General features: G+C 33.6%; 1 protein-coding gene across 26 annotated transcripts in view; it reads left to right on the top strand.

The window, feature by feature from the left end:
* Positions 1-14,444, top strand: part of ZNF644 (zinc finger protein 644) — a 99,665-nt gene that overhangs the window by 64,989 nt on the left and 20,232 nt on the right. For 8 of the 26 annotated variants that reach the window (XM_060202046.1, XM_016188852.2, XM_060202041.1 and 5 more), the window contains 3 exons: positions 7,504-10,529; positions 10,737-11,339; positions 13,415-13,537. The exons of 3 other annotated variants lie outside the window; for them this stretch is intronic. In XM_060202046.1, coding sequence (XP_060058029.1) covers positions 7,535-10,529; positions 10,737-11,339; positions 13,415-13,537 — 3,721 coding nt within the window. In that variant the 5' untranslated portion in view covers positions 7,504-7,534. Of the gene's footprint in view, positions 1-929; positions 1,487-1,913; positions 1,991-7,503; positions 10,530-10,736; positions 11,340-13,414; positions 13,538-14,444 lie in introns of those variants that run through there. 15 more of the 26 variants (XM_060202035.1, XM_060202034.1, XM_060202033.1 and 12 more) reach the window with 6 other exon arrangements.

Raw genomic sequence — 14,444 nt, 5'->3', positions numbered from 1 at the left:
ATTTTGAATGACTACCAATGTTATTTCTTAGAACACTAAAATTTTCCCTCTTTATCAGATTCTTTAGTTTCTATCCTCTTATCTTGTGTTATACCTTGTGGGTAGTGTCTCCTTCCAGAAAAGTCTCTGCTTGTAATGACCTCCTTCTCTACTAGGAATGATGTGATGTATAAGTTTATTGTCCCCATTCTGTTATTTAAGAGTTTATGGTGCCATTCTTCAAAGCCAGGCATGTCTGCCTCTAAAGAATGATTTTCTAGTCATTCCACTTTAAACTTTAGCTGAAATTCGCCATTCTTCATTCTATATTCTCTCTCTCTCTCTTTCCCTCTCCCCCCCTGCTGTGAGACGTTTATTTTTTAAATTGCTGGGACTTTACCACTCTGAATCAACTTGAACTAACTTTTATTCCTCAGATAGACTGTGACAGAAGGAAAGAAAGCATAGTGAAGCTTCCTTTAGTATGGTGGAGGCTAGGTCTGAACTTGGGCCATGTATATGAGAAAACAGGCTCACTGTCCAGATGAGCTGTCTTGCTGACGTAGCCGTGTTATTTTATTGGACCTACTCATTCCTCTGAACTATGGAATATACGCAATGGTACTATAACATATTACTTACTTTGTTTTTGTAGTTAGTTTGTATATGTATATGGGCTGTGTAGTCTTCTTCACTTATATAACAGTACAGTAAAAACAAACACTAACAATACCATTTGATTAATTAATTTTTTTTCCTGAAATAATACTTAGTTTGCATGGATTAGGTAAAGTAGAAATCAAGCATCCTCTCTCTTGTGACTCTTACTGTTCTCAAGTGTACTGTCAATGTTTGTTCATATGGTAAGCCTGACAAAAAGCACTTATTAAATTGTAATTATTTGAATAACACTGTACATATGACTATTAATGTTTACATTTTCTAAATGCTGTATTATTTTCCTGAAATACTTTGGTGAAATTTATAATTATTTAAGTTCATAGTGAATGAATGGCTCTGATTATAAGTCAAACTCCAGAATGGAACATTGTTAGTGGTTCAGATGTTAAATAGGGAATAAAGGTAGTGACGGGTCAGTGACTCCTTATCATAAAAGTACATATATACACACATAACAGTGTGGGAGAGTCATACTAATTATTATATACTTTGTTTTGAGAAAAGCAAAATATTTTTTTGTACTTAGAATTGATCATTCTTGAATGTATCTGCAAAGCAGTGATTTTTTTTTTTTTGGAGTGTTTTTCTTAGAAGATAACTGAGGTTTTTGGTTAATTTTAGAAAAAGGCAAAAGTTGTATAAATGATAGTAGGGGTTAATACTTAATAAAATATTCTTATAGAAACTAAGATCTGTATTTTTGTGGAATGTTCTTCATTTATACCATTAAAGTGAGATGACCACTTCTGAAGAGCCAGGCAGGATTTCACTCCATAGAGCACACCAGTTACAATGCACATAAGCTCCTGGTCTCCACCTGCAGGGAGTAAGTTTTCATAAGCCATGAAACAGTGTTTCAGGAGTCTCTCTTTCTCTCTATCTTCCTTCCCTTCTCAGTTTCTTTACCTCTGTCCAACTAATAAATAATTTTAAAATGCCACATCAAATTTTAAACATTAAAAAAATTACTTGTGTGGTCCGGAAGGTGGCGCAGTGGATAAAGCACTGGACTCTCAAGCATGAGGTCCTGAGTTCAATCCCTGCCAGCACATGTACCAGAGTGATATCTGGTTCTTTCTTTCTGTCCTCCTAGCTTTCTCATGAATAAATAAATAAAATCTTTTAAAAAATTAAAAAATTACTTGTTATGATGATAATGAAAGTATAAACAGCCCAAGCAATTATTCCATGTTGATTATGACTTGGTACTCTTCTTTGGTTTTAATTAATTTATTTTCTTTCCTCTTTATTAGGAAATTAACCTTTGATTAATGAATACCCACTTGCTTTTCTGCTGCTGTTGCTTCTCATTATTATATAGTTTTGCCAGGTTTATAAAGTTACACTTTTATAACTTTTGTAATTTCCCACACCTCTCTTTATTCTCCTCACAGTTATATGCGTCAGTTTGTTGTAGAGCAGCTACCGGATGATACTTGTATTTAGTATACTTTGCATTAAGAATCACTTTATGGTAAGAATCACTGTACAGTAGCGCAGCGGGTTAAGTGCACGTGGCACAAAGCACAAGGACCTGCCTAAGGATCCCGGTTCCGCCCCAGGCTCCCCACCTGCAGGGGAGTCGCTTAACAGGCGGTAAAGCAGGTCTGCAGGTGTCTCTCTCTCCCCCTGCCTGTCTTCCCCTCCTCTCTGCATTTCTGTCTGTCTATCCAACAACAACGATAGCAATAACAACAATAATAACTTCAACAACAATAAAACATCTAGGGCAACAAAAGGGGAAAAAAATAGCCTCCAGGAGCAGTGGATTCATGGTGCAGGCACCGAGCCGTGGAGGCAAAAAAAAATCACTCTATGTTCTTGAGTGTTATAATCTAGTTGCTTAATATTCATGATGTCTCCCTACTATATAATAAGCTTAGTGCATGTTATCAGAAACAACACTTGTTAAGTTAAATGTAATTTGACGGTAGGTGGCAAATGACATGCAGATCCTTAGGTTGTAATGACAATGGCACGTGCTGATAGTGAGAAATCACTCACACAAACACACAAATGTGCTTTATTTTATATTTATTTTTTTTCTAATCATAGTGTATTTTCTAGATGTTTGAACTTTCTTTAAGTATAACAGGTTAACTAAGTTATGTTTTTCTTAATCTTGAGGTAAATTCCTCACCTTCATGACTCAATTAAGTTGTATATTCTTTGTTTATACCAAACTTTCAAATGTTAATCCTAACATAAAAAAATTCTATAACATAACAAGCTGGTTACTATTATGAATACACTTTTTTTTAAAAATGTTTCTCTCAATGTGATTTCTGAAGTAGGCATACTACCAGAATGATTAGGCTACATAATGTACTCACATTGTACATTATCTTAGCTTAAGTTTGTGCATCTATATATTTCAGCTTAAATACTGCAGTCAGTTTGGATGTAGTATTTCAGTTAATTAAGATTTGTTTTCCAATTAAAATGACAGTTGTGAATAGCTTTCTCATCTTGACCCAATCTCATATATGACTAGCTGAAGTTGTGTTTTCCAGGATAATTTAAATGAACATGGGGTTTGTGAAAAATCTGACAGATACTAACTTTAAGTCAGCTAGTGGGTAACTTTATAATTTATTTATTATCCTACATGGTTATTAATGAACTAATGTAGGATGAGGGAGAAATATACTATATTTTTATGTGAATTATACTACATGACAAAGGTTGGCATTATGTAATAAGCAGCCACAAAATATTAACCTGCTTGTAATAAATACAATTAATAATGTACATAAAAGAATGGAATTAAGCTAATTTTCTCTCAAAAAAGAATTATTCATGAACAGAAAGTGGACAGCATAGATTTGATGACAGGAAGGTTGTATCTAATCTGAATTACTGAGTGACCTAGGAAGCTTGCTCAGAGGAATTACAGAATAATTATGTTAATATGCAATTATCACCTCATTTCTTCTGTAGTAACCTCAAGATGTAGTGTAGTGAGGGTGTTATAGCAAGTGCTGATAGTTTGCAAAAATACTGATGTTTGAGATTTCTGAGACAATAAGTCTAGCTTGAGGCATATAAGTGATGATCTGTCATCTTGAAGACAGATTTGACCTTTGTACTTTTTTTTTTAATGCTCACAGTATATATAACTACAGGCAGTTATAGCTGTAGAACTCATTATATATTTTTTAGAAACTGAGATATGTTTTATGTAGATTTAAAATTCCATTTACAGCTTTTTATAAAGTGATTTTTTTAAAGAGTATTTTAAAATTCAGTTACAGAAAATTCTATGATTATATGATCACATGGAGTAGGATATTGAAATAGTGTCTAAATGTTTAAAAAATTTTCCTAGCTGATACAGCAAATTCATAAAAATTTAGGAACTCTAAACAACAAAACATTAGATTGTTTATTTTAATTTGTTAGCTTTTTTTTTAAAGCTTATTGAATAATGCCAACCTCACATTGTTCTCTACTTTATTATATTATCATAAATGGGTAATGATTGTCCTGTTATATTCAGACATTGTTAGCTTACAAGTCAAATGCTTTCTTAGGTGGATGCCATATAACCATTTATGAATGCAGGAACATAATTTTAAGTGTCAAAATTTTATACCCACTATTTGTAGTGGTGATCCATTGTTCTACATATCTCATTGCAATGCCTCTGAGTCTTGAATACTTTAATAGTATTTTGAATATTTTTTTCAGTTAAAATATATTCTGAAAGTTAAACCAAGAATATTTTGTAGTATTAAAAGGTTAACTTGTATAGTAAGGTCTTAATATTTTTTCTGAAAAGGATGACTTACCTGTTTTTTAGTAGATGGGATTAACATGGGGTCATGTGAGCCATGGTTCATTATTTAATATAAAGAAAAACATTGTTAAAAGCCACATTTTATATTCTGCCAATATAAGATGATCTTTCTTGCTAGTTGAGTTTTACAGATTTAAAAAAACAGACCTGCTATATACATTAATTCTAAGTTTTTTAGCGAAAGATTAGATTTCTTCAGAATGTAAACTTACAGGAAACTCTATAAAGCCATTCTGGTAATAAGGATGCAGCCTCTAAGCTGACATGATATTTTCATAGTTTGTCACCCTGCTGTTCTGGGGGTACCAATGAAGTTGCTTTAAATGGGAAGCGTCTGTTCCATCTCTGAACCTCTAACACCAGAACAGATGGGTGGAACATGGAACATGGAAGGTTTTACCTCTGAGGTGGTAACAGTGAAGCCACTCATTAACACTGAATTTACCACTTCGTTAGCAACGTTGCTTCCTGTTGAGAAAAGCTAATATAGGCTTTCAAATTGACTGAGCATATATTTGTCTACCTCTGTGATTATAATAAGTAGGAACAGAAAGTGTCTGATGGCTAGTTTTAAGAAAATTCTGTCACCCATATGAGACTTGTGAGATTGTTCTTATTTGGGTTTTTTGCTTTTCTCTACCTAATATATTGAGAAATATCAGTCATAGATAATAGTATGACATTTGCACACTCTTCTAACACATGTATATGTGCTGCCCATTTTTAACTTCTGTGTATGTGATGTAGAGATTCCTGCTGGGTGCTGCATTAGCACCATTTTGGGGTGATATCATTGAGTATGATCTTATTGGAAGTCTATTTTTATTACTGTGGAAGTTTGCCAATCTCAGAACAGAATTCTAAGACCAATGAGAGACAGAAAAATGACAGTTGCTATAAATAATTCCATAGAAAGAAAGTCTCTGTATGATGTGTATTTGTTATGCTTGTAAGTGCTTGTTCTAAGTTGTGGAACAGGAAGAAAACAATTAGAAAAGATTCTTTTATTCTTAAACTAGATTTAATGTTTTACAAAGCAGGTAATTTTACCATAATGTTTTGATATCTAAATATCAACTATTGATTTAGATTGTAAGTTCTTGCTGTCCAAAATAGTGTTACTCACTACCTAAATAAAAAATATTTCAAAGAAAAATGGAAAACATTGTTCTTTGTCTGAAAGCATGGACCTAATCTATTTTGCTTATTATAATATCACAAATACTAGAACACTGTCTAGCGCATATTAAAGATTCACTATTTAGAGAATAAATATATGCTAACTTCTGTATACAAAAGGACAAGTCATGTGGAATTTAAAGCCAGTACTTCAAATAGTTAATATTTGGGGTTGCAAAATTGAAGGTCTCCATGTTGTACAGGAGGTTTATTGAATATATGGAGGTTCTGATTCAACTACTGAGTCAAGAAAGTAGAACCACTGTTGGGATTTGCACTATATAAATTGAGTATCTAAATGCCATAGGAACAAACCTGTTATTTTTGTATTTTAGGAAGTTTTACTTTGGTTTTTGCAAATGTGATTTTATTTATTCAGTATCTATTAAATGAAAATTATGCCAAGCACTATGCTAGTTCTAGAAATCTGAAGGTGACTAGTTCACATTCACTGTCTTAGATCTTCCACTCTACCAAGAAGACAGATAATTTCTGTATAATATGATCATTTAATTTTTTAATCACTTTATTAGGAGAGGTTTTAATGATTTACAATATAGCTGTTGACATGTGGGTACTATTTCTTTTTTTTTTATGTGAGTACTATTTCTTATCTCCCTGTGATAGATATCTGTATGCCAAACATTCACCCCCAACTTGAGTGCTTAACCCACCATCATACACCAGACTCTCCAAGCCCTCTCTATTCTTTCCCTGCCCCTCCTTCTCCTCAATCCTTTGCGTTGTTACAATACAGCACACCCCATCCAGGTTCTACTGTGTGTTTTCTCTTTCTGCCCCCCCTTTTTTTCTTGAGTTCCAGTTATGAGTGAGATCATCCAGTATTCATCCTTCTCTTTTTGGCTTATTATGATTCTTTCTAAAAGTATTAGAAGTGTGCAGGGTAACTCATCATAGTAGAGTTAATAATCTTAACTGTGTTATGTATAGCCTTCAGAAGTCTCCTTTTAAAATGTTCTGCTCTTATTCATAAAGATTGACCTATCAAAAAATAACTAGAAAAAATGTATCTGCGTATTATATGAAGTAAGCTAAAAGCTTAACAAATAAGTGAAATTTCAGAGGAGAATTTGACCATTCCGGTAGAATATGAGATCAAGATGGGATAATAGCCTTAAGCAGTACCTTGAATTTGGGGGCCCAGGTTATGAAAGTTGAAATTAACATAAGACTTTATTAATTTAATGTTACTTACTTAAAACTAAGGATGATTTAAATAAAGAGTAAACGAAACTACTATAAGATTTGTTATTAAAACATTTCTAGAATTCTAAGAATATGAGAATCATTCAACAAAGCATCTTAATTTTTTAAAAAACTTGATTCATACGTTAGCCATTGATGTTACTAGCAAATATTTTAATTCAAGTAAAGTTCTTTACTGAATGTTTTATTACCTTCCATCAGTAGCTAGTTTTAAATGACAAAACTTTTACTTCACACAGTGCTTAGCAGTTTTACATTATTCTCTAGTGTAGGATGAGTGTCCTTGGTAAATTTAAATTTTTCTTTTATTAGCAATTTTCTTGTGAAAATTTTAAGTATCCTTTTTCTTCTGTAGCATTCATTTATCTGGTGTGTCAGTTCATGTTGTTTTCCCCTAGTGAATGTGTGTGTGTGTGTGTGCATGTACATCTGTGTATGTTTTTTTTTTGCCTAGTATAAAAGAAAAATTAATCTCTTAAGACACTTTCAGAGTTTCTCAGTTTCTTTGAGTGTTTATTGTTTGAAATTAGCTCAATAGAAAGTAGAATTAAGCAAGTAAAAATGTGTACTTTCAACACTCCCTATGTTCTAGTAATATTTTTTCTATGCAAATCTAAATTTTTGTTTTCATTTTCTAGACTAAATGTGGTAAATGGGCTTACCAACAATATGGATGATTTGAAGAGACACACCGATATTACTGGTGCTAAAGAACTCCTGGATGACAGCAGTTATATCTCAGAAAAAAAAAGTGGAGTTCTTAAACCAAAAGATTGTCAAACATTATTTCAGATAAATAATACATTCACTCCGCCTGAAGAACTTTCAAAGGATAAATCTGAAAAAGCCTTAAGTGGGGTCCAGTCTTCTTTATTTATACATGCTGGTGCTCCTACTGTTTCTAGTGAAAACTTTATCTTGCCTAAAGGAGCTGCTGTTAATGGACCAGTTTCATACTCCTCAGCTAAAATTTCCAATATGAATAAAGGCAGTGTTTCATTAACCACTGGACAGCCGGTGGATCAGCCAACGACAGAATCTTGTTCAACTTTGCAAGCAACAACTGATCTTCAGCCATCTCCACCACAGAACGCAAGTCAACACCAAGTTCTGTTTTTGTTATCAGATGTAGCACATGCTAAGAATCCAACCCATTCCATGAAACTACCTACCTCTGCGTCAGATGGTTGTGACATTCAGAATTCTGTAGAGAGTAGTAAAAAGTCAGATAGCACTTTAAGAAATGAAGTAGAAGTCATTGAGGATAGTGAAGATTTATTAGTAAAAGATGATTGTGTTAATACATTATCAGGAATTTCCTCAGGTACAAACAAATTTAGGTCAGAAAATGATACAAATTGGGATCCTCAGAAAGAGTTTATTCAGTTTCTTATGACTAATGAAGACACAGTAGATAAAACTCCAGTTCACTCTAATGTTGTTTTAGAAAAAAAAAGAAAGCGAAAAATGGATGTAAGCAAGATAACTCGTTATACTGAGAATTGCTTTAGTGATTCTTCTTGTATACCTAGTAAATCAAAAATACTAGAAACAGACTTTCTGGAACAGAATGAAGAACTGCAAGTAATAGACTCACAGAAGTATGCACTATCAAAAGTGAAGCCTGAATCCACTGATGAAGAATTGGAATCTGTGGATACTTTTCAGCATCTAATTTATAACTCAGATAAGTGTGGAGAAGATAGTTCACCTGTTCATACTAGCACTTTTATTTCAAAAACCTTAAAAAAGAAATGTGAAGAAAGTGATTCTGAGTCACCTGCTACTTTCAGCACTGAAGAGCCATCATTCTACCCCTGTACAAAGTGCAATGTGAATTTTAGGGAGAAAAAGCACCTCCACAGGCATATGATGTATCATTTAGATGGGAATAGCCACTTTCGCCATCTTAACGTCCCAAGACCGTATGCTTGTAGAGAATGTGGACGGACATTTCGAGATCGTAATTCACTTCTAAAGCATATGATTATTCACCAAGAAAGAAGACAGAAGTTAATGGAAGAAATTCGTGAATTGAAAGAACTTCAGGATGAAGGAAGAAGTGCACGGTTACAGTGCCCTCAGTGTGTCTTTGGTACTAACTGCCCTAAAACATTTGTACAACATGCTAAAACCCATGAAAAAGATAAAAGGTACTATTGCTGTGATGAGTGTAACTTTATGGCAGTGACAGAAAATGAATTGGAAGGCCATCGGGGTATTGCCCATGGAGCAGTGGTGAAATGTCCAATTGTAAGTTCTGATATTGCCCAGAGAAAAACACAAAAAAAGACATTCTTGAAAGACTCTGTTATAGGATCATCCAAAAAATCATCTACCTACATATGTAAGATGTGTCCTTTTACTACTTCAGCCAGAAGTATTTTTAAAAAACACATGGAGTACTTGCATTCTTCATCATGTGTTGATTCGTTTGGTAGCCCTCTTGGACTTGATAAAAGAAAAAGTGACATTCTTGATGAACCTATAGATATTGATAGCACCAGACCACTAACTAAACAACAGTCAACCACATTTCCAAAGAACTCTGTATTAAAACAAGATGTAAAGCGAACATTGGGGTCATCGTCACAATCAAGTAATTTTTCAAAATTCCAGAAGCGGCCACACAGAATACAGAAAGCTCGGAAAAGCATGGCACAGTCAGGTGCAAACATGTGCAGTCCAAACAATTCTCAGAAGACTGGTGTGATTAAAAACAGCATTGACCAAAAACCCAAGTATTTCCATCAAGCAACAAGAGAAAAATCTAATGCCAAGGCAAATAACTATTTTTATAGACACAAATATGAAAACTATAGAATGATTAAAAAATCAGGTGAATCATACCCTATGCATTTTAAAAAAGAAGAAACTAGTTCAGTAAATTCTTTACATATGTTTTCGTCATCAAGTAATTCTCATAACAATAGTTTCATTTCAGACCCTCATAACTCTGACACCAAAGGGTCAGAAAGATTTAAGGACCACAGACGTGTAGCTGTAAAGAGAGTAGTTAAGGAATCTAAAAAGGAGAGTTCTGATGGTGGAGAAGAATTGGATAGCTATCCAGATTTCTTACATAAAATGACTGTTGTTGTTTTGCAAAAACTTAATTCTGCTGAAAAGAAAGATAGCTATGAAACAGAAGATGAAAGTTCCTGGGATAATGTTGAGCTAGGTGAGTACACTACACAGGCCATAGAAGATGACACCTATAATGATATTAATCAAGAACATGTCAATTTATTTCCTCTATTTAAAAGCAAAGTAGAGGGTCAAGAATCTGGAGAAAATGCTAGTCTTAGTTATGATCAAAACGATGGCTTTTATTTTGAATATTATGAAGATGCTGGAACTAATAGTTTTTTGCATGAGATACATGATTCTCAGCATTTAGAAAATGCAGAAAGTTCATTGTCAAAGCATGGTTCTGTTTTTCATTGGACTGATTTGTCTCTTGAGAAGAAATCATGTCCTTATTGCCCAGCAACATTTGAAACTGGTGTTGGGTTGTCCAATCATGTTCGGGGACATCTTCACAGAGCAGGATTAAGCTATGAAGCCCGTCATGTTGTATCACCAGAGCAAATAGCCACAAGTGATAAAATGCAACATTTCAAAAGAACTGGCACAGGGACACCTGTTAAGCGAGTTAGAAAAGGTAAGTTGTCATGTAGATATTTTGGGCTCAATGTCTTTATTCATTTTCAAAGGAATTGAAGCTTTCATTGAATTTGGTCTTTTTTTTTAGAGACACATGATTTCATGCTTCAGAATTAGTTTTAAGGTGGTCAGTTTATAAAAAGAAATTCTGATACTGCTTTGAAAACGTTTTATTTATTATTATTATTATTATTTTTTTTTTTAGCTATAGAGAAGTCTGAAACCACTTCTGAACATACTTGCCAGCTCTGTGGTGGTTGGTTTGATACTAAAATTGGATTATCAAATCATGTTAGAGGCCACCTGAAAAGACTTGGAAAGACCAAATGGGATGCTCACAAATCTCCAATCTGTGTTCTGAATGAGATGATGCAAAATGAAGAAAAATATGAAAAAATCTTAAAGGCATTGAACAGTCGTCGTATTATTCCCCGACCATTTGTAGCTCAAAGGCTTACATCAGGTGATGACTTTCTATCCCAAAATGTTATACGTCTTGAAGCACACCGTAATGGCCTAAAGACTGAAGCTTTATCAATGTCTGCATCAGAGGAAGAAGGGCTGAATTTCTTAAATGAATATGATGAAACAAAACCAGAATTTCCTAGTGGAAGAAAGAGCCATTCTGTTACACTGATAGAACTACTTAAAAATAAAAGGATGGAAGAAAGGAATTCTGTTATTTCTCCTCAAAGAATTCATAATCAAACTGCAAGAAAGAGATTTGTTCAGAAATGTGTTCTTCCATTAAATGAAGACAATCCGTTAATGTATCAGCCACAGAAAATGGATTTGACTATGCACTCAGGTAAGAGAGAATATTTCTAACTTTTATGTTGTTAAGCACAGTTGTTCTGACTTTAGTGATACACAAAAGCACTTCCTCATGATTTTAAAAGGTTAAGACCAGAGGCTGATTATACTATCTCATCTTTATAAATTTGTTGCTGATTATCACGGAATTCTTTGTGCTCATGTCTTAGTCAGCATAGAAGATTAGAACGGAAGCAAAAAAAAAAAAAAAACTGACCTGTTAATATTTACTGTGACTGGGGAATGGTACTGTGGTTAGGAGATTAACATTATTGAAAGACAGAATTACCAAAAAGGCAAACCTCTCATATTTTTATTAGTTCTTCAAGGTGATAATGTTTTTAAGATTGATTGTTGGTATTCTACCTGCTTTTAAAATAAAATAGGTCTATAACCTAAGTGTATTGGTTTCTAGTGTGTGTTGTGGTTTAACCCAAAGAAATGTCTTCTCTGATACCTCACTGTATCAGTTTATACAGTAATAGTTTGGTTTTGCAGAATTATTATGAGTATAAAATAATTTTGATTGAGGTTTTAGGTTTTGGAACAGAATAGATGATTTGACCTAGTGCTTTGCACCAAGTTTTTTCTTCTTAAAAAAAAAATATGTAACAGATGACATGGCATGTAAGTAGTGAAACTTTTGATTGGTATTGCTAAGTCTGACTTACTCTTTTTTAGACGAGAAAAATTTGGGTGTCTTTATAGATTTCTTTTGGGGTTAGGAGTGCAGGGGATTAAATAGCCTGGTAATTTTAGCACTGTGTTATATGTGTCTAAGATAGTAGTTGATCAGTGGATTAATAATGGATAAAAGTGTCATGTTGATTTGTTTAAGTTGAGCAGATGTTGGGATAACCCTTATACTGATAATGTAGTTACTATTAAGGAAAGATTCTCTGGTGTTGTAAGTGGTCTGTAAAAGTTTGTTATGTGGGTTTCTTATTTCAAAGTTGACTTATCAGCTTTTTTAGGAGAGTAAAATGTATGGGAGATGTGTTAGTTATGTTAACCTTGATGTCTTAGACTTAAGATAGGGAAAGCATTTAAAAAAATTTTTTTAATATCTATTTATTTTCCATTTTGTTGCCCTTGTTGTATAACATTGTTGTGCTTATTGATGCGGTTGTTGTTGGATAGGACAGAGAGAAATGGAGAGAGGAGGGGAAGACAGAGAGAGGGGGAGAGAAAGATAGACACCTGCAGACCTGCTTCACTGCCTATGAAGCGACTCCCCTGCAGGTGGGGAGCTGGGGGCTCGAACCGGGATCCTTATGCTGGTCCTTGCACTTTGCACCACTTGCGCTTAAAGGGAAAGCATTTTTGTGGCTGTCACAGTAATGTTGAAGAAACAAATTGAACTGTGTTGGGAGAGTGATGTTTGTTTGAGAAGTTAGAAGTTTCTTACTGTTTCAACATATTTTCTTTCCTGTGATGACTGAGATGTTAGCTTGATGATCATTTATTTAGCACTAAGATTTAGCAGAAAACTTCAAATCATTAACTTTCATTATTGATTGCGCATTCAGAGTAATGAACATATAATGCCCTGAATAAAATGTTTTGTCTAACAGCTGTTCAGTGGTGTATTTTACCACTTTTTCTCCCAGCCTTCATCAGAAAGCTTAATTTAGTATATTGAGCCTTTTACAGTTTTGTGGGTAAAACACTTTAATTACCACTTTGTCAACTAGACTTTTTAATTCTTTTTATTGGCAATGTTGTAAGCTTTGAAACTTCTCAATAGAACTGTGCTATTCAAACCACAGGATTGTGTTTTAGGTTTTGAAATTATCTGCGTAACAAAAAATCTGCAAGAAAGTGATAATAGGTGTTAAATCCAGAGAAACTCAGAAGTTTAAGACTCTCCTTCCACCTTTCCAAAAAGCATGGGTTGGCTCTTAACTAATTACAAACTAACCCTAATTCACACTCCTTGTTTTAAGTTAAGCTATTGTAATGAACATTTCTTAAACCATTTTTATTATGATACTTTTCTTGATACTTTTGGCTAAGAAATTTTCTCTCTTTGAAGTGAGAACTGGATTATAGTTTTCTTTTGAATGATAGGTATACCTGTGAAGCTTAGAACATGTGTGCGTTGCAATGCGGCATTTACAAGTGCTGTTAGCCTGTCCAACCACTTATGCGCTTATGCACGAAAGAAGAGTGCTGGACTTTTGACTGATACAGGTATGTTTGAACGGATAACATAGCAAGTCTGATAACATTATTTTTCACCAGACTAGTGCTAAATCAGATAATATAGTTTTTTTTTTTTTAGTAAGCCACAATTGGATCTGAGTATATATTAAATTACAGCAACTTGTAAACTGTTAGATATAATTTTAAGCAAGACACATTTTTTTTTTATTTGACTCTTACTGATTTGATTTTGGGGGTGGGAAATAGCCCAAGAGAAGTCTGGAACTTAGGAGTCTATATTATTTCTATTGATTTTTAAAAAATTATACTATTTTTATTATTTTTAAATATATTAATAGTTTCCAAGAAGACATCTCTAGCTTCTGAAAATACCTTATCAGGAAAGGAAATTAAAATGAAATTTCAAGTACATAACTTGACTGCAGAACTAAGCAAACTAATGAATTTTCATTAGTTTATTGATCAGATCTTCAAAGGGGCAAGCCTTAATAATGACCCATGTTCACAACTGAAATATATTTTTCTTTTAATGCCCCCAAACTATATTCAAGATGAATGAATGAAGCTGTGTACATTTCTGTGTTATTTGGCTTCTTAGTCCAGCCTTGCAGATATTTCTTCATATGGCTAGGTTATGGACTTTTTGCTGCCTTATTCATATACAACATTGCTTCTTATACCCCTGCAGAAATGCCTAGTTCTTTTCATTTGTTACCCTACTAAGAAAATCCCATTTCTCTTATATCTTAAATCTACCCTCTTTTTTCTGTATGGAGTTACATACATTCTTTTGCCTAAAATTCTTCCAGTCTTTTAATTTCTCTTGCTCTTTTAGATCTCCACTTTCTTCCTAATTGTTGCTTTCCTAATTTGTTGTTGTTGTTGTTGTTGTTCGTGACTTTCTATGGCTTACATTCAATATGTTCTTGAACCC

Source organism: Erinaceus europaeus, chromosome 11 (assembly GCF_950295315.1).
Source record: "Erinaceus europaeus chromosome 11, mEriEur2.1, whole genome shotgun sequence".
In the NCBI taxonomy this organism is placed as follows: domain Eukaryota; kingdom Metazoa; phylum Chordata; class Mammalia; order Eulipotyphla; family Erinaceidae; genus Erinaceus; species Erinaceus europaeus.
The sequence above is the reverse complement of the archived record's forward strand: the minus strand, read 5'-3'. Positions and strand labels throughout refer to the sequence as shown.